At 37.7% G+C, this 27,257-nt stretch overlaps 1 protein-coding gene across 2 annotated transcripts in view; it reads right to left on the minus strand.

Annotated features, from left to right (window-relative positions):
- Positions 1-4,454: 4,454 nt before the first annotated feature.
- The window catches only part of ARHGAP19 (Rho GTPase activating protein 19), a 90,899-nt gene continuing 68,096 nt past the window's right edge, over positions 4,455-27,257 (minus strand). For both annotated transcript variants that reach the window (XM_036886504.2, XM_057506181.1), the window contains exons 7-12: positions 22,239-22,304; positions 20,826-21,017; positions 16,570-16,668; positions 12,332-12,442; positions 11,741-11,819; positions 4,455-8,347 (exon numbers count right to left, since the gene is read on the minus strand). In XM_036886504.2, the coding sequence (XP_036742399.1) occupies positions 8,337-8,347; positions 11,741-11,819; positions 12,332-12,442; positions 16,570-16,668; positions 20,826-21,017; positions 22,239-22,304 (558 nt within the window). In that variant the 3' untranslated portion in view covers positions 4,455-8,336. The remainder of the gene's footprint in view (positions 8,348-11,740; positions 11,820-12,331; positions 12,443-16,569; positions 16,669-20,825; positions 21,018-22,238; positions 22,305-27,257) is intronic.

The following is a 27,257-nucleotide window of genomic DNA, read 5'->3' on the forward strand; positions in this document are numbered from 1 at the left end:
TCTTACATGTAGCTGTCCATTTTGCCAGCACCACTGTTGAAGAGACTGTCATTTCCCCATTGTATGTCCATGGCTCCTTTATCGTATATTAATTGACCATATATGTTTGGGTTAATGTCTGGAGTCTCTATTCTGTTCCACTGGTCTGTGGCTCTGTTCTTGTGCCAGTACCAAACTGTCTTGATTACTGTGGCTTTGTAGTAGAGCTTGAAGTTGGGGAGTGAGATCCGCCCCCACTTTATTCTTCCTTCTCAGGATTGCTTTGGCTATTTGGGGTCTTTGGTGGTTCCATATGAATTTTTGAACTATTTGTTCCAGGTCATTGAAGAATGCTGTTCGTACTTTGATAGGGATTGCATCAACTCTGTATATTGCTTTAGGCAGGACGGCCATTTTGACAATATTAATTTTTCCTAGCCAAGACATGGGATGAGTTTCCATTTGTTAGTGTCCTCTTTAATTTCTCTTAAGAGTGTCTTATAGTTTTCAGGGTATAGGTCTTTCACTTCCTTGGTTAGGTTTATTCCTAGGTATTGTATTATTTTTGATGCAATTGTGAATGGAATTGTTTTCCTGCTTTTTTTTTTTGGTACCATTAATCTACAATTACATGAGGAACACTATGTTTATAGACTCCCCCCATCACCAAGTTCCCCCCACCTACCCCATTACAGTCACTGTCCATCAGCATAGTAAGATGTTGTAGAATCACTACTTGTCTTCTCTGTTGTACGGCCCTCCCTTTGCCCCCCCCACATTACACTTGCTAATCATAATGCCCCCTTTCTTTTTTTCCATTCCCTTATCCCTCCCTTCCTACCCCTCCTCCCCAGTACCTTTCCCTTTGTTAACTGTTAGTCCATTCTTGGGTTTGTGAGTCTTCTGCTGTTTTGCTCCTTCAGTTTTTCTTTGTTCTTATACTCCACAGATGAGTGAAATCATTTGATACTTGCCTTTCTCCACCTGGCTTATTTCACTGAGCGTAATACCCTCTAGCTCCATCCATGTTGTTGCAAATGGTAGGATTTATTTTCTTCTTATGGCTGAATAATATTCCATTGTGTATATGTACCACCTCTTCTTTACCCATTCATCTACTGATAGACACTTAGGTTGCTTCCATTTCTTGGCTATTGTGAATAGTGCTGCAATAAACACAGGGGTGCATATGTCTTTTTCAAACTGGGCTGCCGCATTCTTAGGATAAATTCCTAGGAGTGGAATTCCTGGGACAAATGGTATTTCTATTTTGAGCCTGTTTTGCTTTTAAAGAACCGTATCAGGAGTCTCCTGCTTTGGGAAATATGAATAACCTTCTCAACACCCACAAATTTCAGTTTCCACACTTCATAGCTGCATTTTTGTCCATATGGAAAATACAGGACATACACACACATACACAAATATTATAAATGTATTACCTTGTAAAATACCTTGATGGATCATAACACAGACAAACCCCAAAGGGCAGCAACCCCTCTGGGAGTGGCAGGCAGTGCATGGGGCAACGCAGATCTGAATTTCCCTTGCAGGAACCCACCTTCCCCTAGAGCTGTGCTTACTGGTCTGCACCTGTTAGTTGGACCACCCAGAGGCATTCCCCTAGCCAGCCAAGGTGGGCAGGAGCCAGTCCCAGAGAAACCAGCAGATAAGCCTTTCACTGCTTCTCCTCTCCCCTCCCCTCCCTCTACATGCTGGTTTCAGAACCACTGGAAAAGAGATGACATAGCCACAGATGCCAGGGAAGTTGAGGAGGGGGTTCTGGGAGAAAAAGGACAGCCTATAAATAGAGCCCCAGAAGCTCAGGAACATAGTAATATAACATGAGCCATTTGTGTAATTAGTATTTTCTAGAAGCCATGTCAAAAAGGCAAAAACAAAAAAAAATTAATTTTTATGGTATAATTTTATTGACCCAATACATCCATTTTATCACTTCAACATACAATCAACATAAAAAAAGTGAGCCATTTTACATTCTTTTTTCTTACTAAGTCTTTGAATTCTGGGGTGTACTTCACACCGAGGGCACGTCTCAGTTCAGAGTAGCCCCATTTCAAGTGCTCGTATCCACATGAGTAGAGGCTACCCTATGGGATAGTGCATACAAGGGGGCAAAGGAATGAACCCTGTTCCTGGAAGGCACACTTGTGGCTGTCATCCCAGAGCCAGCGCTAAGCAACTCTGGGGAAGGTCCTGTGCAGACCCAGGACACAGCCAGAGACAAACAGCACTCCGTCATGCAGAGGGTGCCACGTGGGTCCTGTGGGCCAAATCCAGGCAGTGGAGGAGATGCACTTGGCTCCCATGGTATTTTGAAATCCCTTGGAATGGCTGTTGTTTTCACAATCTTACTTTTCCTTCCTGGCTCCTCTGAACATTGGAGTGTGTAACCCCCGCATAAGACCAAGTTCTTAACGTCAGGAGTCCTGGATGTTAATCTTGGCTCTACCACTTTTTAGCTGACAATGGATATATTAAACTCTTCATATGTGTCTTCTACTGTAAAAATCAGAGATAACAATACTTTATGGAGATGTATGACTTTAATGAGACAAGGAATTAATTGGCTAGCCCAAAGCTAAGTATATAGTAAGTACTCAATAAATTGTGGCATTAATTTCCATTCTCAGAAGACTTGAACTCCTTAGAGGCCCTACCATATTCCTCTTCCAAAATTAGAAAAGTAAATGGGCAGGAAGAGCTCTTAAAAACAGCTCCCACATCCATACATTGGCGTTGAGGAATGGCTTTTGCAAGCATAGTTTTTAAACAGTCTGCTTCCTCTCTGTTGCCCATAGGTATGGTTCAACTGAATTTAGCAGTCCTCGGTACCAATGAAAAATTTTTAAAGGCTAATTTCCAGGACTAAAAGGAGAAAGCTAGCAATGACACCAAAGGCCCCTTCTGCTAACCTTCCTCCTGGTTCCAAGGTGGAAGACTCTCAGGATTTGGCGACTGGATGCTGCTGATAAATATTAAGATTTTAATAATTAACTTGGACCAAGACTTGGCTATCACTCAACTGAATTCTTTGTGTTTTGTTTTTCAGTTTTAAGAGAAAATTAAGAGGCTAGGTCTTAAAAGCATCCAAACAAACATGATGTACTCCACACCCTGGTCCTCTAGCCTGGATGGAGTTCAGACATCTTCACCTATCCCATCCCAAGATGTTTCTCATTCAGGCATGTAGGTAGGATCAAAAGGTAGGCAGGCCACCACAGGGCACAATGGCCACAGAACTGGCCTGGGAGGAAGAGACCGAGGAAGACCTCCCATTTTTTTCCCCATCATCCCTTTCTGCTGTTTAACACATGCTCACTTCTTCATTCCTTTCTATGATTCAATTATTGATGATTACATGCTCAGCACTGTACTGGGCATTTTGATCTTCCTCCTGTTTTAACTCTTATCCCCTCCACCCTTCTTTTTTTCTTTTGCATTACTGTTTCTCATGTACTATCTGTAAGAGTCTCTCCATTCTTCACTTTCCAGAAACAGACATGGCTCCTTTCTTTATAGAAAATAATGCGAGTTGGTCCTGGGGATGAGAAGAAAGGGTTCTGAGCAGCACGTAGGGAGTGCATGGACAGGCAATGGTGTACAGACAACTGCAGAGTGTTTACTTCTAGTTCAGATTTAAGGAACTCCTTTGTTATCAAAAATAACTATGTCAGCATCAATAACCTGCTGATTATAAAATTTATTCTTGGCACAGAGAGAGAGAATTAACATTTAATGAATACTAGCCATCTGCCAGGCACTATGTAAGGCTAGTGGTTCTCAGTATTTTCATGGTTACAGACTCCTCTGGGATTCTTGTAGAAGCTATGAAATCTCTCCCTTAGAAAAATTCAAATGTACACAGAATTATAATAGCAAATGATGTCCTGAAATATAATCACAGACCCCAGACTAAAACCTTTAATGCTAAACCTCTACATCTGAACGCATGGCATTACTGAAGCAAGGTACCATTATCCCCACCTTACAGAAGAGGGGTTACCCAATGTCACAAATACAGTAAGTGGCAGAAACATTTCAACCAGAGTTCTCTAAACACTGTAACTTGCTGCCCAAGATGAAAATGTCATTTGGTTTTTATTGTTACTGTAACTATCACTCCTTATTTTTAAACAAGGAAATAAGATTACATGAGAAACTGAAATCTGTTCAAAGCATTGTGGACTCGGCCACAAGAAATTAGGAAGCCCAGAATGCCTGGAGTTTCCAATCCCATTTCCTATCAGTCAAAAGCCCCATTCCACCTGACCCCACCTACCCAGCTGAAAAACAAACCAAAGAGGTGCTATTCTTAGAGACTGATATTCCTCAGAACAAGGGGCAACCTCTCTGTCAGGGTGGGCTCTCTGTCAGGGTGGATTGGGGGTGGGAGAGGCAACCTCTCTTTAAAATCATCCATCAGTCAAAACGTGAATTTAGAGAGCAAAATCTACAGACATGAAACAAAAGAAATTTAATTTCAGAATATTACATGAATATAAAAGACAATATATATGATTGTTTCTTTACAGTTACATATATATATGAAATATAGTCAAATAGGAATGAAAAATAAGAAATGGTGAACCAGTTAAGAATCCTGTTTCTCTTGCTGAGCAAGCTCAGGGATAGTGCAAAGGCAGCCTCTGCCATGAAGAAAGATGTGGGGCAGGAGTTTTTCTCCCATCAGGTTCTGCTGGGCCCAAACATATCTGGGGGAGTGCTCAATGGCTCTTCAGCACAGGCTGTGGCCTCGCACACTCCAGTTTCCATGGTAACCCAACCACTTAGCCTATTATGCTCTCCACCTCCTCACTAGCCCCACCATCAGCTCTCTGTTGGGGGAGAGATCTCAGCATTAGCTGCCTAGGAAAGCCAGCTTTTCTATAGTTGAATCTTAGGGTTAATTACCACTGGTTTGAAAAGCTTGTGAATCGTAGGACCCAAATCTTTCTCAAATTCCAGGGCAATCCTGCCAAATGTTGGTATCCAGGTTTGGATCAAGGTCCTGTCTTCAGTACAAAGTCTTCAAGGTAGAGTAGGGCAGGGACGAGGCTTTCTCTGGGAAAAGAGTTCTACCGAGAAAGATTGCAGGATGTGAGCCGTCAGCTTCAACATCCACAGAGCCCTGTACGAGGTAAGAATAAGATCTAGAGAAGTCAGCTCCCACAGGACCCTTCCCCAGTCACACATGGCCACACGGCTAGGGATAGTGGGGCAGAGTCCCGATGACCACAGGTTCTCCTAGAAGGCAGGACTTTAAACCGTGTCCCCCATTTAGGCTCCTGTGAGGGAAGACGAATAGAAACACCTCCATTTGGGAGGAGAGAACGGCTTAGCTCTGACCCTCTGGGATCATCTGGCTTCACTACAGGCCAACACCACCACCCCCTCTGAGCACCCAGTGGTCACCTCAGTCAGCAGCCCTACACTACTCCATTCCCCAAGGGTGCTCCGTTGCCACTCCTGCCCAACTCTGGAAGGACATTCAGGGTAAAGAGCTTGAGGACCATCAATGCTGGCTTCAGTTATAACTTATTAACTACCAGCTCCTTTAACATGTCTGGTACCAGGTGCAATCAGTATCTCCTAATCCTCTCTCCCTGCTGCAGTGGAGCTTTTCAAGCAGCTTCCCTGGTCCCAATGCAGAGGTCTACCCTGTGAAGGTCGAATGCTCCAGTGCCTGTGGTTGCACTAACACTCCAGCACAGCTCCCCGCGTGCAGGTGTCAATCAAGGAGAAGGGCTGCACTTTGCTGCTGTGCTGTGGACACCCTGCTCCACATGGACACCACAATCAAAATCCACTGCTACTGACCCCAGAAAGAAATGAAATTTCAAAAGCCATAAGAAGAGGCATTTCCAAAGAGACTGCTCCAATGTGAAAAGTAAACATAACAAAACAGATTAAAAAAACATCTTAAAGATTTTAAAAATGTTAAATACTGGCTCAAAAATACCTGCCCACCAGGGTGAAAGGGAGACAGTACCTTTCTGTGGCAAATGATAGAGGGTTTCTGTCTCTGAGTTCTGTCTATACAATTCCATAAGATTAGAACAGTTATACATTATTAAGGCAAAAGGTTATGCTGTTTCTTTCTCAAATTTGGATTCCAACTAGATCACAGCTTCTATTTAAAAAAATGACTTACCATACCCTTAAAGCAAGGGACGGCATATTTAATAAATAAATGAAACAAACATACCTAAATACACACATAAACTGCCCAAAGGGGCAAGCTATATAAAAGCATGTGCATGTAACAAACATTTAGCCCTGGTTACCAACTCCATTCAACCAGAATGTCTCCCACATCTCAGTTACCTCCCTCAAAGGGAGTCACAGAATGAACTCGACAAGGAGGTATCAGGTCACTGCTCTGCTCTCTGTACTTGATACCAGACCGTATGTTTAACAGACCACACCAGTCTAGGATGAAACACTTAGAGGAATAAAGAAGGAAGCATCGAGTTAAGGGAGAACACTACTCAGTCTGGTCCTACCAAAAGGACCTCTGTTTGAATTCACTGATACTTGGCACAAGGAATTCTATTTTTTCTCAATAAGAAAAAAAGTCAAATAGAAATCTACACAAATGATTTTGCTAATACGTATTTTTAAGAGTGACATAAAACTGCACCAGAGAAAGGGGCTTTAAGCAGGTTTGTACTTCTAACCATCTATTGTTCACAGTCTATCAAGTTGAAAGGCCAAACTACATTTTTCCTCATTACTGCTATTAAACAAACAGAAAGTATGGAAGAGAAGACTGTGACACACGGACTCAAATACAAACTGCGCTCCCGAAGAGTCAACTTTCGTTTCAGCAATAACACAGCATTTTCAACAGTTTAAAAGTAGTCAGCAAATCATATTTTGCTGGGCAGTGGCTTCCCCAAAAAGGCCTGACGCGGCTCCAGCACACAGGGTGAGAACAGTCACACAGCTTAACAGAGCGGGCACAAACCAAACCTTCTTGCCTGCCGTGTGCTGCTCTCGGGCAGAGTATTTACACTAGATCAAAGCCATGCCATTGCTCACCTCAAACACATGTGAACATTCCCAACCCAGTCAAAGCTCCAGCCTGTCTCCAAACTACCCCCTGTGCCCATTCTAACAAAGAGAGGGGCGGTGCAGCAAGCGTTCCTTGAACACTGGTGGTAAGCCACAAATGCTTCCAAATGAGAACATTCTCGCTTTTAAATCCACTCAGTCCTGCAGGAGCTGATGCTCACTTCCTTCCTCTGACTCCAGCTTGCTCTCAGGAGATGGTGTAGGCTGCACACATGATCCTCTAGAAGGATGCAATAGAATCCCACCCATACCCAGTCATCCCAGACATAAAGCCAGCCGGCCCCTGCCTAGTCACACTCCAGAGCTCCCACTACATTCAGGTATTTCAGCAAACCCCTATTAAGCTGTTGGTGATCTTCCTTGAGTCACAACTTGATTTGGCACAGAAATACCAGCACCAGAAATGTTTTAGCAAGAAGAAACTGAAGGAAAGAAGCAAGGTCAGCAAACACACAATTATTTTGGTATCACTGAGGAAAGGGGAAGAGAGAGAGAAAGGAAGGGACACAGCTTAACCAATGACCTTTGTTAAAATATTGTATCATTCTGAATTCTCCTTTTTCAATACAATCTCAGGCCTAATAAATAATAAAATATTTCAGGAAAGCTATAAATTCTTTGGACACAAAGAAGGTATTGAGGAATACAGCCTGACAACAGAAAGAGTATTCCCAAAGCATAAGGTGAAAAAGCAGGAAGATATCTGGCTTAGAGCCCATTTAGATTACCCATCCAAGAGATAATTTTTTAAAAAATAAACAAATTAGAAATAAACAAGAAACAACCAAAACATCCCCCCAATACTGTCAAAACAGAGAAAAGCCCCAAAACACTTAAAAATAACATTAACTCCACTAGAATTACAGTACTTTTTAAATCACCGGCAGTTGAGCACAAATTTCATGCTTTTAAAATATATAATCTGCCTAAATAAATAAATGGAATGAGCACTGGAGCCTGCCTGGCTCTGCCCCTTTCCTGTGCTCTGAGCTGGTTGGGTAGTTAGTGGTTTCTCCTTAATATTAAAAAAAAAAAAAAAAAAAGAGCAAGTGAGAGTAGCCAGCACTCTAGAAGGCGGAGTGTGCAGCCACCATCCAGTAAGCGGGGTTAGAGGTGTCAGTCGGGTCACGGTATTAGCTGACTTTCGCAATTCAAAATGCAGCAGGCAAGTTGCAAGTCCTAGCTTCTGAGTAAGCGGTAATGACACCAGGCCCACTGAAGAGAAAATTCTGGGTAGACAACAGGAGATCTCGGATCCTTCAAAGAAATCCTAGGTTGAAAGAAAATAAGAGCATTAAGTATGTCGATAACTATTTCTTTTTGCAAACATCCAACCTAAAAGCTGGAGAATCTTTACTTAATATTTTCTACAAAGTGTGATTTTAAAGTATTTAACTGAGAACTTATGACTCTCTACCAAGTACATGTCACTTTGTCCACCTGCCCGAATCTCAGTTCATTAAATTGTATTAATGGCAATAACAGCTACCACTTTACTAAGTGTTTATTTTGTGCCAGGAGCTGCTTAGAGTTCTTCTTGTACATTATGTCACTTATGTTCATAACAATCTGTGCATGAGATAATGTTTTTGTCATTTCACAGGTGAAGAATCCAAAACCTACACAAGTTAAGTTGCCCCAATTTTAGCTTTATTAAGCAGCGGTGCTGGGAAGTGAACCCAAGCCTAACTGAATGCAGAGCTCACGTTCTTGCCACCACTACTCCTCTCACCTCTCGTTTACTAAATGCCTACTAGATGCAGGCACTGTCATTACTGGGGGGAAGAAAACAGAAGACAGGAGTCCACAAATACTCTAAGTCTAGTCCTTGACTTCCAGAAGAGAAACTAGCTACAGAGATAAAATTATACACATGAAGTAAATAATTACAATAAATCATATTAAATGTCAGCATTTTAGTAGCATCAGTAAGAGCTCAAAGGCAAAGGTCCATCTGGCTGGGTTAGCCAAAGAAACTTTCAAAGCAGAGGTGAGGTTTTGGCTGGGCTTTGAAGAGCAGGTAAGACTCTGACTCCTGAAAGAGATGCTCATTGAGAAGTAGGTGCGCAGTCAGCAGTTCTTATTTTGTACCCCAGGGGATACTTGGTAATGTTGGAAGATATTTTTGGTTGTCACAACTGGGGTTAGGGTTCTAGTGGCAACTAATGGGTAGACACCAGAGATGCTGCTAAATATTACACAATGTACCAGGCAGCCCCCACAGCAAAGAATTATATGACCCCAAATGTCAGTACTGCCAGGTGAAGAAACATTAAATAAGTGTCTTTTTGGAGTATGCTCTTGATGATGACAATAAAACTGCATTATCTTCTTCAAAAAAATATTTGTTCCTTTTATAAAATCACCATAAAAAAATTTTAGAGTTATATTCACCGTGTAAAAGAAATGGACAGCAGGTATTTGGATCTGTGGGCTTGGAGAATGGAAGAGAATTAAGATGTGAAGGTGCAGGCTTGGGAGCAGTTATCATACAGAGAGCAGAACTGAGCTGTGGAAGCAGACCGAGCTGCTAAGGCAAGCCAAGAACTTACGACTGTCACAATAGAAAAGAGGTGGAGGGATAGGCCAGCAAAAGCAAGCCACTGCAGACAGGAGAACTAGAATAGTGTAGCATTGTGACAGCCAAAGAAGGCTTTTCAAGATAGAAGAAGTGACCAGGGAGAGAGTAAAGTGGAAATGTTATTGCCTAATCCAATAGAAGGCATTCATTATCTATTGGCCACTACTTTTCTTTTTCTTTTCTTTCTTTCCTTTAATAAGGTATCACTGATATACAATCTTATGAAGGTTTCACATGAGCAACACTGTGGTTACAACATTCATCCATATTATCAAGTCCCCCCGACACATCCCATTGCAGTCACTGTCCATCAGGTAGTAAGATGCTAGTAGTAAGATGCTACAGAGTCACTACTTGTCTTCTCCATGCTATAATGCCTTCATTGTGACCCCTCTACATTATGTGTGCTAATCATAATTAGGCCACTATTTTTCTGAATCACTAACATTTTTGAGCATCTAATAAAAACTATTTGTCCTCTCCTCCGGAAAAATGCACATAAGCACCTATGCATAAAATGACATCAACAATGCCAGAAACTTTATTAGAGCCCTCTGGAGGCCCACAGATAACAGCCCAAGAATCCCTGCTCTAAAGCATCGTGGTAAAATATTCAACTGGTTTACTTTTTTAGTGCACTTCTCTCTTCCAAAAATAAGGTTGTCACAATAGAAAAGACTTGTTATTTCTTGATTATCCCCAAAAATGAAAGTGACAAAAGGGTATAACTGATATAAAATAATATATTCTTCAAAAATAACTTATGCTTGGTTTTGACCCATGGTTGTTCAGGTAGAAATATTTAGACACACATAACTCAAACACTAAACTAGCCTCAGTCAGACAGCCCAAACCAGAAGTCAGAAGCAAGATGGAAAGAAAAGAGAGATCAGATAATTCATTCAAGAATAAGTAAGGAGACTATATTGAAATCTAATTTTCTAGAAAAGAATAAAGATTTACCCATAAGCATTAGATTTTTGTTCTCTCTCTGCTGTTGATGTCTCAAACTGTAATTCTGCTCATGTGGGAAAATGAGTGTGTCAAGCCAGAGATCACTCCATATGCAACACAAGCCTTATAAAACAAGACCAAGCCTCACCCAGTTTCCTTTAGTCAAAATCATTATAACTCATTAATGCTTTAACAATTACAAGTGCTTCCAAAACATTATTCTAGTTGATCCTCATTAGAAATTTGTGAGCTACTATAGCACCTCACTACGCTGACAGACAGTGACTGAAATGGCGGGGGGGGGGGGGACGAGGGGTGAGGACTTGATAATATGGGTGAATGCTGAAACCACAATGTTGTTCATGTGAAACCTTCATAAGATTGTATATCAGTGATACTTTAATTTAAAAAAATCTGTGAGCTAGACATAACTAACTATTGTCCTCATTTGCAGAGGAGGAAACAGGCTCAGAGAGAAAATGTTTTTCCCAAGCCAGAAATGGCTCAAATCAAGTCTAACTACAAAGCCCCTGGACCTTCTATCCAGCAAACCATGTGGCTTCTACAGAGGAAAACACAGCAGCCGCTGCCTTTGCCAGAAGAGCCTGGGGCAACCAGCAGCCCCAGCATTAAATAATCCTTTCATCCTAAGTGTCCTCAAAAACAGGTTGTATAATCTGATTTCCAGGGTCCTTCAGCATGTGCCATTTATCTGAAAAGCTTCACTGATAAAAAAGGCTAAAGTCTACACCAAAAAGGAACACAATTAGTCCATGTTTACTGAGCATATTCTCAGCACTTCCAGACTTGGCTCACAAATTAATTTACTCTTGCATTTAATTTGCTTAACAAATATTCTGAAGATATTTTCACATGTGTCCCATCTGTCCAAGAATGCAGGGTCCCTGCCGATCTGTGTTCAAAGCTCTATGCCTCAGTACCTGGGACAGTGCTGAGTAGATGATCAATAACCATCTGCTAAGTGAACTCGAGGGCAAGGACACAGCCTTGAATGTTACATCACTTCTGACCACAACCATACTACACTGAGAATTCAAAAAAATGCTACTGACTGATTAGATGCACAGAGGAATTACATTCAGTACGAACAGAGCGTAAGTATAATACCTTTCTTCCCCTCTTTCTTTCCCTCAGACCATTTCAGTCTTGTTGGTGTCATCATTTCAGCTGGAGAACCAGAAAATAACTGTAACAAGAAAATTTTATAGTGTCTTAAATGTTCTGTCATTCCTATAGACAGACTTTACTGAGAGGAATTATTTATTTCTTCAATTTCAATGTAAAGCGTTTTGCTGAGACCAATGTACTTATACCATTAATCTTAACTGATTTTATTGTTGGCTTAAGTAAGTAACCATGCCTGGGACACCTTGAAGGACTGCCCCACAGACAGTGCAGTGCCCGGGAGGTCTTGCTCAAATGTTACCTGCCCTAGAGCGCCTCCCACTAAGAAGTGCTCCCTCCAATACTTTGTTTATGGAGCTATCTCACTGTATTTTGCATTTCTGCATATGACTGGCTATATCCTCCTTGAACTAAAAATGCATTTGTTGACACTCAGCATAAATGGAAGGCTTGAGAAAAAGGCATAGCTGAACGGCCCAGAGAAACACAGTAAAACAGATGACAGTATATCAATTTCTCTCCTTTCTATTAATGTACACATACAAAGAGAAAGTTCAAAGAACAGTGTCTTACTAAGTTCATATTTTCTTTGCTGGCTCTCTTCATGTCACCAATGGCTACAGACTCTGGAGTAGGGGACTTGTTTTTCTTTTCTGACATCATCTGATTTCCCAGGACCTTCCGCTGATTTAGAAAGAGAAAATATTTCAATTTATAAACACCTATATCTATATTATAGCTATACTGGCCTTCAAAACTACAGTTTCTTAGTTTAAAAAAATCTCATCTTTTTGATAAACTCTTATACAAGGGAGCCCAAAGCATGTCACAGAAACCCTGAATCACTGCCTTTCTTTAGGTGGTCACTGTTCCTCTACATTTAAAAGGGCTGAAATGTTAGAAGCAACTTTGTAGTTGATTTAAACTAGCTAATACAGGCCAATTACAGTGTGGTTTTGAGGCATAAAAGAAACACCAGTTACTTACCAATAAAACTTTTTTCCCCAAAGACATGTCATCTCTGGCAGCTGTTAAGAATCCCTTCCTCCCCTCCCCACTAAAGGATACTACTGCTAGATCCACTCTAAAACACAAGATTAGAAAATTCAGAGAAAATCTCCAAGTTTCTAATATAACCACAAGACAGTACAGGTGTTCTTAAGAGGGTCACATGACTATACTGATATTCAGAGCAAGACTAAATGCGCTGAACAGCTTAGAAGCTGATGTAAACCGATGGTAAAAGCTGACAGTGACAATTCGACTGTCTTTGGAGAAATCTTCCTTTTTTTCTCCTTAGAGAATAAATTTGAATCCCAAAAAGGAACATATTAAAGCTAGAACATTAAACTCTACAATATAAATATTAGCAGCAATATTCAGAATATTCTGATGTAACAAATTATTTACATGAGAGGAATTCTGGAGGAAAAAGTCTAGCCAAAAAAGGTGGGAGTGAGGGAGGGAATCAAAGCAGAACATAAATCAAATAGCTAAACACAGAAATGCTGGAAAAATAAGACCAGTACATCTTCCTTCCAGAAGTTAGCTATCACCTCAGAGTAAGCAGGACTGGGGATGCCAGGAGGCTGTAAAGCTTCCAATCAACCTTTAGAAAGACATTTCAGTACTCCATTGCTATTGAGCAGAAGCCTACATCTATTATTAGCTCAAAAGTCTCTTCATTTATAATGAAAACCCTTTTGTTCTAAAATTTGTAAGCAATTGTATTTAAAATTATTGTTCTAAATGTTTTGTCCTGATAGGATTATAAGCTATTTTATAATTGCAAATTTCTAAATTCTCTCTCAGTAAAGAAGTGGACAGCTGCCAAAAAGACACTATATATTTACATTTCCAGCAACAATTAGCAATACATCTAGAGCCAACTGTAGGCGAACTCATGAAGAAAATAAAACTACACCACCTAGCTTCAGTTTAAGAAACATTTGTTTGACTAACACATAGAGAAACACTTATTCAACTAATGACTTTTCTTGTTATCAGTCCTCTCAATGACAGGGAAGTCGGGCAGAATGACTGACTTCCAAGCAAAATGAACTGAGACAGTGCTCACTTTACAGCCACATCTAACAGGTGAATGCACTTCTAAAGTTGTGGCAAAATTGAAGTTGTGGCAAAATATACATTACAAAAATTTACCATGTTAACCATTTTTAAGTGTACAGTTCAGTGGCATGAAATATATTCACATGGTTTGCAGCTACCACCACCATCCATCTCCAGGACTTTTTCATCTCTACAAACAGAAACTGTGTACCCATTAAACACTAACTCTTAATTTCCTCCATATTCCCAGCCCTGACAACCACCATTCTACATTCTGTCTCTATGAATTTGACTACTCTGGGTACTTCATATAAGGGAGGTCATACAATATTTGTTCTTTTGTATCTGGTTTGTTTCACTTAGCATAATGTTTTCTGGCTTTACCCATGCTATATCATGTGTCAGAATTTCCTTCTTTTTTGTACATGAATAATATTCTGTTACATGTCTGTACCACATTTTGTTTGTCCATTCATCCATCAGTGGATACCTGGATGGCTTCCACCTTTTGGCTATTGTGAATAATGCTGCTACAAACTTGGGTATACAAATATCTGTTCATGTCCTTGCTTTTAATTCTTTGGGGTATATCTCCAGAAGTTGAATTGCTGGATCATAGAGTAATTCTGTATTTAATTTTTTGAAGAATCACCATAGGGCTTTCCATAACAATTGCACCATTTTATATTCCCAGTAGGCTTCTGCTCCAATTTCTCTACATCCTTACCAACACTTGTTGTTTTCTGTTTACTTTTTTATAAGCTATCCCAGTGGGTGTGAAGTGGTATTTCATTACCGTTTTATTTGCATTTCCTTAATAAGTCATATTGAGCATCTTTTCATGTGTTTATTGGCCATTTCTATATCTTCTTTGAAGAAATGTCTATTCAAGTCCTTTGCCCATTTTATACATTCTGAATATTAACTCCGTATCAGATATATATTATATAAATATTCTGTCCCACTCTGTGGGTTACCTTTTTACTCTGTTGGTAACAAAGGATATTTTGATGTTAAGCAAGACTAATGTCTCAAAAGCTATTTATCCCAGTGGATCAGGATTGAGAGTGAATTCTAACCTTTTAATAATGATAATAACTAGGTCCAAAAGCATGGTTAGATGAAGAAGCAACAGCTAACAAGTACAGCTTTTAAAAAAAAACCTTAAAAGATTTTTATTTTTTAAGGAACAATTTTTAATTTCAAGAAAATTAAAAGAGCTCCTTAATATTGCCAGGTTAACAGACTTTAATAATGTTAAAATAACTTATTAAAGAAAAACAAGAGAACAGTGCTTAATCTCTCTCCAAGTTAGTTAAAACCTTGCTTCAGTGTACGCCTGGCAATTTGAACCCGGTAGCTGAGCAATCTACTGCCGCCTGGAGGCAATATCCCTTAACTACAAGTTCAGGTCGTCCATGAAGACACATAAATTCAATCTGCAAACGGTGATGGTAGCAACAGCACAGAAGTACATTTTGTATTTGTTTTTAAAACAAGATTTTAATTAATTGATACAAAGGAAGATACTATAACAACTGATCAAAATATTAGGCTTACAAATACTTGAGGTACCTAAAATTCACCAGCCTATTTAAAATCCATTTTCTAACAATCCTTAAGTCTCTGTCAACTCCCTCATTTGTCCATAGCTTTTGCAAATTGCACAATGAAGTGTATAGCAAAAAGCATGTCCTGAAGCAGGAGACTCTCTACACTGCTCAGGAATTCCTCAGAAGGAATTCCTCTGTTTCTGTTATTCTTCTGTTCTCCAACATAGAGCCCCTTCTCTGATGTGAAACACAGCAAAATACTTTGGAAAATACAAGATTTTCCAAATTCTATCCTTATTCCCTTATAAATAAATTCTTATTGGATCCCAAAAAGTAGAAGAAAACTGTTAGATATATGAAAAATCAGACCACATACAGATGGCCAACAGACACATGAAAAGATGCTCAACATCAATAGTCATCAGGAAAACGCAATCAAAACTACAATAAGATATCACCTCACACCAGTCAGAATGGCTGACATCAAAAAGACAAGAAACAACAAGTGATTGCAAGGAGGTGGAGAAAAGGGAACCCTTGTGCACCATTGGTGGGGGTTTTGTAAACTGGTGCAGTCAACAGTATGGAGGTTTCCAAAAAAAATAAATAGAAATGCCATATGACCCAGTAATTCCACTTCTGGGAATTCACCCAAAGCAAACAAAATCACTAATTCAAAATGATATAAGCACTCCTATGTTTATCACTTCATTATTTACAATAGCTAAGATAAGGAAGAAACCTAAATGTCCACTGATAGATGAACAGGCAAAGAAGATGAGGCACACATATACAATGGAATATTCCTCAGCCATAGAAAAGAGAGAAATCTTGCCATTTGTGACAACATGGATGGACCTAAAGGGTATTATGCTAAGTGAAATAAGTCAGACAAAAAAAGACAAATACCATGATTTCACAAGTACAGAAGAGAGAATATAATAAATGAAATTGTAATATCTCTGCATACTGACAGATGGTAACTACACTTATTATGATGAACATTTTGTAATGTACATAACTAGGAAATTACTATGTTGTTTGTACACCCAAAACCAATATAATACTGCATATCAAATATATTTCAATTAAAAAGAAGTAAATAAATAAAATTTAAAAATAAGACAAACAGACTGCTATATTTTCTTCTCAAAATCATTGCTGAAAATAACAGTACAGCACACCCACCTTAATAAGGCCACTGAAGGAACGTGAACGGGCCCTCTTCTGTACCAGGGGAGTAGAGGATTCTCGCCCTGGTGTTTGGGTCACAGACTGCTTATTAAACTAAAAGAAAACAAGGAGGATATTTTACTACTATTCTCCCATGAAGAGAAAGCTATAAAGTCCTAAATGTAAATACCTAGAGAAGTCCAGGAATAAGTCTGTGCATAGATGAATTAGCAGGTCAGCAAGTAAATCACAAAGACAGAAATGATGCAAAAAGAAGTCAAAATTTATTAAATTACCCTGAGGGGTCCTGCACTTCATTTTCCTTATTTCATAAGTACTATGAGGTTGAAATTATTATCGCCATTTTACAGACAAGGAAATGGAGACTTATGTAGCATGCCCAGGATTTCCAGCTAGTAATAAAGATTTTTTGCATAAAGTATCTTGCACAGAGTGACTAGCACAACCTAAAACAGTCCTTCATTTAACATAAATTGTACACAGAATTAAAAAGTTACTGACTCTGAAAATGGGTATCTACCATGATGGCTTGCCAGCAATATCATCAGAGGAAATTCATCGGAATACAAATTTGTCAATTCTATCAATATCAGCTGATCAGAAGCATCTGAAGTGGAAAAAGGGAAGACCTAAAGCCTTGTTATAGGCTCACTGAATGTTTTAGTACCCATTCACTCCCCAGTTAAAAAATAATATAGTATTTGAGTCTTCTACTCTTCTGCCTTCTCTAACAATAGTTTTTAAATATCTGAATTATAATTTTGTAAATTTTTATCAGTTCAGGTTCAGTTCTGGAGGTTTTTAAAAAATGACATTTTTTTTTATGTACAGGTACCAAGAAGTTCTCAAAGTTAATTACCTCAGCAGACAGAAAATTTAAGCACCTCTAAAGAGCTTAGCTAGTAAGTATTCCTCCTGAACGTATTGGAACAAGTAAAACCCCATCATTCCTAGTAATGTTGGCTGGGTGCAGTAAGGTGGGCTCTCTTGTATACAGCTAATGGGAGCATAAATTGGTAAAATTTTCTGGGAAACTATTTAGCAATGTGTATCCAAAGCCTTTAAAAATGCATACAGTAGTCCCCCCATATCTGTAGTTTTGCTTTCCATGGTTTCAGTTACCCACAGTCAACCAAGGTCCAGAAGCTGATTCTCTTTCTGACATATCGTCGGGTCAATGGTAGCCTAACGCTGGCTCACAGTGCCTGTGTCATTCACCTCACTTCATCTCATCACCCAGGAATGTTTATCATCTCAAATCAAGAAGGGTGAATATAGTACAATAAGATATTTTGAGAGAGAGAGACTATATTTACCTAACTTTATTACAGTATATTGTTATAATTGTTCTATTTTGTTAATCTCTTATTGTGCCTAATTTATAAATTAAATGTTATCATATGTATGTATGTATGTATGTATGTATAGGAAAAAATGTAATATAGAGAGAGTACTATCCACAGTTTTCAGGCATCCACTGGAAGTCTTGGAATGTATTCCCTGTGGAGAAGGGGGAACTACTATACTGACAAATACACAGCACTGTTCTTACAAAAAAAAATCTAACTGCAATTCAGATCAAGTGTTTAAAATTAGATCTAACTACTAATTGATAGCAAATACAAAAGGACTGAGGAACATGTTAAATAACCCCACAGGGGTAGAATCAGCAAAATCCTGAATATGGAAACAAACAAGGGAAAAAGAGAAAGAATGAGAATGTGTGTACATGTATGTGTAAATGCATGTGGTAACCTGGATTGGGTCCTGGAACAGAAACGGATATTAGTTTAAAAACTGGTAAAATATGAATGAAGTCTGTAATGTTAATAGTAATGTACAGCATGGAGAATATAGTCAATGATTCTGTAACATCTGTGTTAAGAGACAGTAACTGCACTAGTGGGAGTGAGGATTTAATAATACGGGCCAACTGTTAAACCACTATGTTGTATATTTGAAATCAATATAAGATTGTATATCAACTATACTTCAATAAAAAAAATAGAAATGTACCAATGTTAATTTCTTAGTTTCAACAATGTCAACATTAAGGGGAAAGGTGTGAAGGGTATGTGAGAATTCTCCATACTATCTTTGCAATTTTTCTCTAAATATAAATTATTTCAAATTTAAAAGTTTATTCCAACAAATAAACTTTGGCAGTTTTTCAGGGGGGAAAGGGGGCTGGGGGATAAAGGAAAGACCTGTATATTAAAAGGGATCTATATCTTAGATGTATCATCTAAAAAAAAGTGCATACCCTTTGGTCATGCTATTTCTAGGAAATAACCTGCAATGAAAAAACTCATGAACAAAAATTTATAAACTAAAATATGACCTAATATGTCCAAAAGTAGGCACACTGTATATAGATTAGGTTATATGTAATGAAATATTATGCAACCATTAAAAATGTTTGACAGCCTGTTAATGACATGAAAAATGTTCATGATATAATGTTAAATGAAAAGGGTAAGACTATAAAAAACTGAATACATATTATGATAATTAAGCAAAAGAAAGTTAGAAAATGTGAAACACATATTCACAGAAATAAACACTAGAAGGAAAACTCCCAAATGTTAACAGCGGTTATCTCTGCATGAGCATAAGTGATTTTTTTCTTTACACTCTTCTGGAGGTTTCAATGTTTCTTAGTGAGTATTCATTATTTTTATAATCATGAAGAAAAAATTAGGAAATAGTAATATTATAGTTACTTCAAAAAGAAATAACAATGGGGTATGTGGTGGGGACTTGATAATAGGGGGAGTCTAGTAACCATAATATTGCTCATGTAATTGTACATTAATAATAGCAAAATAAAAAATTTAAAAAAAGGAAGTACCTCAAAAAAAAAAAGAAAGAAATGACAAAGAGTTTGCAAGCATACATGAGAAGATGCTTATGCTGTAATATTTATTGAAAATGGGAAAGAAAAAAGAAAGTATGCATAAATCACTACATTGTATACTTGAAACCAATATAATACTGTATATCAACTATACTTCGATAAAAAATATATTTTAAAAATTATGTGGTTGATCATGACTATATAAAAATATATCAATAGGAAAAAGACTGAAAGAAACACCCCAAATTTAAACACTAATGGGATGACCAATTCATTTTCTTCTGCTCTTTCTCTATAATTTCCTATTTTTCTAAAAAGAACAAAAATAATCTTCCTTTTTCCTTTGTTATTATCTTTAACCCTCAGCATTGCTGATGAGAAAAGTCATTACACTTGCCCTACGTGAATTGCTTGGTTTCTGCCAAGAATTAAATCACTACACTGCTTTGAATCTGCAGTTAAACTCAGCCAACACCCTCTAAAATTCCAGTCATAGCATAATTTGCTAAATCTCAAAGCAACTTCAAAGTACAATGAAAACTTCTCTTAAAGTACTCTGTCAACTGTTAAAACAGCTCAGTTCAACATTTTCTGAGCACTTGTTTATAACTGGTCCTACGCTTGAGATAAGGCATGAAAAAAAAAACACAGACTTTCCTCAAGAAGGTCTCAGTTGAAGAAGAAGCTGATCTTGCCTGTTCAGCTAAAGTTCAAGAGGGACTGAGATAAAATTGATCTCCTGAGAAAAAAACTAAGTCACCAGGATTTACTCAGGCTACACTTTGAGTCTTAGAATGGCAAATCAGAGACCTGATTTTGCTCCCATAGCTCCAAAATAAACAAAGTCACTAGAACTCCTACTTTCTAGCATCAAATGAGGCTCTTGATTTATAGTGTTTTCTAACTGCAAATCACCCATTAAGATCTACTGATTTTGCTCTGCTGTGCCAACCACTTTACATAGATAACTCTCTAATTTTTACAACCATGAAACATGCACATTACAATTACACTTTTACTAACAAGAAAACTGAATCCAGAGACAGCAAATTATTTGCCAAAAAAATCTGAAGGGTTTAAACTCTGGAACAATGTAACTCCTGATTCTCTCTCAGCACACTTGGTACACAACCAGAATTAAACAAACTCACCACACTTGGATCCTTCTGTTTAACTCTAGAAATTCAAGAGTCTCCACTCTTGCTCTGTCTAGTAAAGCATAATACAGAGATCACCACTGAGATTTCATAGACAAGTTTGCCTTCTTGGCTGAGTCAAGCTTGGGCCAATAAGAACCAAAAATTAAATGAGATTCTTAACAATATTCCCTAGTGAGTCCATAACCTCAATCCCAGTCCTAAATTCCCGTCATTGTTTCCCTGTCTTCAAGCACCTGTCTAATAAGCTGTTTCTTCTTTGCGGACTCTGGCATATTGTGAACGTGATGGAATAGTTCTCTCAGGGCCTCTTCTGTATGCTGCTGGGTTTCCTCCTGCTGAGAACTGGAATCTACCTGGTTCCATTTCTGAGATTTTGCCTGTTGGGAGGCCTTAGTATGACATGAAGCTATCAGATCAAGATCATCCTAGAAAAAATTTAAAAGAAAAGTGAATGAATATATTCTGCCAGTTTGTGTTCAGATGTCCACAACCCTGAACAAAAAAGGGGGAGAAGTGCAGAACATGGTATCTAGCAACAAGAAAAATCTAAATACTATTACCAGATAAAGAGAAACCTATAATTATAGACTATATTAATAGCCCACTCTCCTGCCTAGAGAGCTAGCTTATGTTCATTTAGAATATTACTTACCAAAATTATATTTATATGAAGAGTTCAGTTTTCAAAGTATCTTTTAATCTCATGTAATTCTCCCTGTTATCATATAAGGTAAGTAGAGAAAGTATCATCGTTTCCATTTGATAGAATAAAAATTGAAGTTAGGCCAAAACTTTGAAGTCACCTAGATACTAAAGTGACAGACCATCCTGGAGACCAGGTGTACTGGTTCATGGCTGGTACTCTTTTCCATATGACAACAAGATGTGATAACTACACAACAGTGGTAGAGGAACAAAAACAACTCTCTAAGAAAAACCACACTCCAGTTCAGCTAGCGGAAATCAAATACTGTTTTCCTGGTCACACCAAATTTTTTGCTAAATGAGAGGCAGAAACAAACAGGAGCAGAAAAAATAAACATAATATGACAGCTTAAGTTTCTAACCAAAGCAGACTAAACGTAAACCAAAAATCACCAAAATTTTCAAAAAGCGCTTATGAAGTTTTTTAACTTCTCACTTTCAAACCTCAAAAGTCATATGTAACCTTGTTAAAAAGCACACATTTGCTTTCTAAGCTCATGTGGTCTCAAGTTTTTAGACATTTGATGGACTTATCACCAAACATGAAATAAGAATGTACTGCATAAAACTATACTTTTCTTACTGTAAAATATTTAAGACATTTGACATTTACAGATTGCTTATATCATATCCTTATAGGAATGCACACAGGCTTTAGGAAAAACCTAGACACCTGGTCTATAATTCATATGTAAAGGATACCATCCACCAGAGGAGCACCTCTGAAACAAGACAAGAAAACTGTATGTAGGGGCATTTTTATTTCAACATATAACTTTCTTCTCAGTCTTTTCCCTTACTTCAAAATGACTAGACAATTTTGAACACTAAAAATATTTTATTTTCCATGGCTTTACTTTAATTTCATACTTTGTTTTAAAACCCACTACTCTTAATTAATTCTATCCTTGTTTGGACTAAGAGCACTTTCCCATTCTTACCTTTGATGCTTGAGTTCTGGAGCCCAAGTAGTGCAATCTGGCACATTCCCGGATGTAAACGGGAGCCTGAGCAGGATATAAAAGAAAACCAAGAACAAATGGTTAGCAGTATCTAAAATTCTTTTCAGGCTACAAGGACAGCGGTTCTCAAAATGATTTGACTGGCAGGTTATTTAAAAAACAAAAGTTCCTCAAAATACCCTATTCCATAGCTTATTTCCTTTTCACCAAAAATATATCTCAAGAAATATGACAGGAAAACTGTGAGATGATACTACTGAAGTTTAAAAAATAAAATATGTCATGTATATCCTCAAATGAGCCAGAAACAAAAATATAGACATTTGTAGTAATGCTCGTATTTGACAAAAACCACCCCAAAAGTCCTTACAAATTACAAGTGGTTCCTACATCACATTTTAGAATCATTATACAGAAAATACCATTTAGAATTACTATGGGGTGACAATAGACAAGGAAGAATCACACAGAATCCTGTGACAACTACCCTGATACAGTCCTAGTAATAGTACAAAATAATACAACCATTATGGAAAAGAATCTAAAGAAAATTATGTTTACATTTATCCTTTAATCCAGAAATCTCACTTTTGGAAATCCATCCTGAAGATATAACTCCAAAAATATAAAACATAATTGGATAAGATTAATCGGAAGATTAGACACAACCTAAATGTCCATTAAAAGGGAACTGATTGAATGAACTTTATACAACACAGTACAATGCAGTCATTAAAAATGAAAGAAAGGAGGGAGGAAGCAGGGGAAGGAAGGAAGGAAGGAAAACACTTTATAAACTGATATGAGTGATTTCCAGGATCCATTGTTGAGAAAAGTTATGCAACAGTATATAAACTATCTGTGTAAGAAACAAGGGAATTGCTCCCCTATGTTTATTGCTGTGCTGTTTGCAATAGTCAAGACAAGGAACAACCTAAGTGTCCATCAGTAGATGAATGTATAAAGAAGAGGTGGGTACATATACACAATGGAATATTATTCAGCCATAGAGAGAAAAGAAATCTTACCATGTGCAACAACATGAATGGAGCTAGAGGGCATTATGCTCAGTGAAATAAGCCAGGCAGAGAAAGACAAATACCATATGATATCACTTATTTAGGGAGTATAAAAACAAAGGAAAACAGAAGGAACAAAACAGCATTAGACTCACAGACACTGAGAAGTGACTAGTGGTTACCAAGGTAGATGGGAGGGGGATAAAAGGGCACAATAATTCATAATCACAATAGAAGTTGATCACAGAGACTGATGAACCACTGTGATGTACATTTGAAACCAACATACGATTGTATATTAATGATACTTAAATTTTTTTTTTAATGAGTGGTGGCCTTGTAGAGATGCAAGCCACTTAATCAATCAATAAAGCTCCAGAAAGCCAAATGGGATAAAAAAAAAAGAGCAAATAAGAATATACATACACATATACCTTTATTTGTCTTTACAAAAAGAAACACTCAGAAGATAAACAAGGAGATAATTTAAATGTTAGGGAAAGGACTGAGACTCCTCTAAGTATACCTTTTTGTGTAGTTTTGACTTTTGAACCATGATTCAAAATCTTGAACAGAATCAAAAAATAAAATTAAATCCAAAAGGAAAAAAGGCAAACCCTACAACTAAACACAAAAAGGAAAATAAATGAACATATCTGTATACCAAACTGATAAAGAGAAAGGAAACTGTATTCTGACTATACATCCCTACTAAGATGTATATTCAAGAGAAAAGGGTAGTGGGCTGTAAGGAGATCTTAAACTTCCATCAGCAGATTTATTTATATAGGTTTATTGTTAGTAGTAAAAGTTGTATTATTTTGAAACTTATGTATATTGCATGATAAAGCAAATAACATAAATGCTATTAAAATCTGGAATTTACAATGTAAGAAAAAAGATACATGTATAAAGCAAAAGAAGTCAAGAAAAAAGATCTGTAATGTTAAATAGGAATTGGAAATATTAATATGAACTGATGACTTCTTTTTTTAAAAAATGTATCTACTTCCATGCCTCAAAGAGCCTAGAAGCAATGACACCCCAGAAAAACGAGTCACATAAAGAAACCTTGAAGAAAATAATTGATTCCAGGCCCAGAGTAGAGTTAAATACAAAGTGAGCTGGGGCATTGTATGCCAGGAAGGAAACAATCAAGGAGTAGTGGAGTCCTGTCAAAAAGACACAGCAAGAAGCAGCTTGCCAGGACTATCATTGGCCAAATTTGGGGCAATGTGAATATAAAAATTACAACTGAAATCAACTAACACTTTGAATAACTAAATATCTATGAGTTTACAGAGATATTCACAAAAAAGAGAGTAAGACAGAGAAAAGGAAAGCTTTTCTCCAAGGAAGTTCAGCTAATAAAGATTAAATAATAGAATTAAAAATCACTGTTTTGTAGTGCCCAATATAATTATAATCAGGATAATCAGTGGATGTTAAAGCCATTACATTTGGTAATCACCCTGAAGGTAACCTACTAATTGCAAAGGGAAACATGGACCTTTACCATTGAGAGATGTGGTAGTCAGCAAAATTATCATCACTAAGTGTGAGACAACCTGACACTCTGTGCCTTCTAATGTGATGCAATGTTTGTACACAAACATCACTCATGAATCTTTGCAAAAAGTGCTGAACCGGAATCTAATCAAGCCTCTGGACCTAACTTGTAGTTCATAGGAACTACAAAGAAAGATATAAAGGAACAAGTTAAATAACCTTGAGGAAACAATGAGACAAATTTAGAATGTGGAATATGCTACAACACAATTGGCCCAAATGCTTCAACAAATCAATAACATGAAGAAAAAGCATAATAATCATTCCAGATTAAAGTTTCATAATGATCAAAAGCAATACATAAACTCTATTAGCTTATTTTTAAAAAAACAGCTATGAAATATACTCTTAAGACAACTGGGAAAATTTGAATATGTACTGACTAGTAGCTAATCTGAAATTCTTGTTCATTTTTTTTATATGTGATAATGGTACTCTGTGACTTTGGGAGAATATTCTTATTCTTAGGAGGTGCATGCTTAAGTATTGGGGGTGAAGTATCATGATGTCTGCAATATACTGACAGTGGTTCGGCAAAAAAAAAACATGAATATATAGAGATAAGGCATATATGACAAATGGTAATATTTGTTGAAGCTGAGAGTTATATGAGTGCTCACTATTTACTCTCAACTTTTCTCAATATTTAAAAAACTTCATAATAAAGTTTTAGAAAGAGTCTCATGACAAAGACATTCTGGTATCTACAGTTTAATTTTTACCTTGGTAAACTATAAAGCAGAGCTCAACACCAAAGAAAATTTCCTCCAAACAAGAATATGACAAAGCCCACCCACCTATTCTATAAACTTCACTAAAAACAAACAAGACAAGCAAACTTCTGCACCAAAAAGATACTAGGAGCTGAAGAGATATCCAAAAAGGGAGCCAGAGCAGATGGGTTTAAATGAAAATCTGAGGGTCTTAAGGTTTTACAGTTTATAGGGAATCAACAAAAGGACTTCCCTCATAAAAGGGGAACTGGCCTTAATTGTATACACATAAGTCCTAAGAAAAGATGGTATGATTGTGTTGGGGAGAGATAAAACCAGACTGGGTCAAATGAACTGATAATAGTAGAGATAGAAGTAAAAATAATTAAGAGGAATTTTAGGAAAAAAATACAAAGAAAACAGAATGAGGCACGTAGAATCTGAGGATTAGGAGGTTAAAAGTCCACCCAAAGAAGCCTGAGAACAACAAAAAGGCACAACATAACACAAGAAGAACAAATATGGAGTACAAAAGGGACCTCAGACTACGTGATGAACACACAGACCAATCAGCCATTGTCATCCAGGGGAAAAGCCCAAGTAGATCTGAATCAGCCAAAGTAAGTGAAGCAGGAGCCCACAGGACAACGGCTGTGACCCACATCTGAAGAAAAGAGATCTAAGATATAAATTTCCAAAAGACATTCTTTCTCTCTTTTAGAGAGCAACAGAGTTTGCTCAAAGAGTGTTCACACTTGCCTGGAAACAAAGGTAAAAGTAGCAAACAAGAACCAAAACCACAAGGATGAGCAGCTGAAAGTCAGAGCTATATGAAAGAAAGGAAGAGTAAAAATAGAGAATGTTTGAAGGAGTCTAATACTTAGAACTTGTACCAAGCTGAATTACATCAAGGAGACTGTACTCCTGTTTTATCTCTAAAGTTTGAACAATCTGTGCTCTCCAAATCCTTCACAGAGATATGTTATCTTACTTGGTAGAAGGGACTTTACTTGTGTGATTAAGGTAAAGACCTTGCAATAGGGAGATTATCCTAGGTTATCTAGGTAGATTCAATATAATCACATGGGTCCTTAAGAGCAGAGAACCATTCCCAGCTGTGGTCAGAGGGAAATGTGACTATGGGAGAATAGCAGAGAGAGAAAACATAGCTAGTCTTAAAGATGGAGGAAGGGCACCATAAGTCAAGAAACATGGGCAATCATTAGAAGATGGAAAAGGCACATAAACAGACTCTCCTAGAACATCCAGAAAGGAATGCAGCTCTGCCAACACCTTGATATTAGCCTGGTGAGTCTCATGTCAGACTTCTGACCTACAGAACTATAAGATAACAAGTCTGTGTTGTTTTAAGACACTTAAAAAAAATCCTTCACAGTGAAGCACAACTTTTTTCATCATTAACAACTTCACTGTATACTTGAATTGTGTACATTGGACAATGTGCAGGGGAGAAAGGGCTCCGCAGGTAGAGAGATCAGAAAGTGGAAAGGCTAGAAACTGTGAGGGACAGTGAGACTGCTGAAATCTCTCCTCTCTTTTAACTTGCAGGTAGTGGGCTATGAAAAGTTAACCCCTTATCAATGGTAACAAGATAACATAATGGAAGGAGAGTTCTATTAAGAACTATACCTGGAAATTCCCCATTTTGATTCACAACCACTGTCAGGTAACTACCA

This window comes from Manis pentadactyla, chromosome 8, assembly GCF_030020395.1.
Source record: "Manis pentadactyla isolate mManPen7 chromosome 8, mManPen7.hap1, whole genome shotgun sequence".
Classification (NCBI taxonomy): Eukaryota; Metazoa; Chordata; class Mammalia; order Pholidota; family Manidae; genus Manis; species Manis pentadactyla.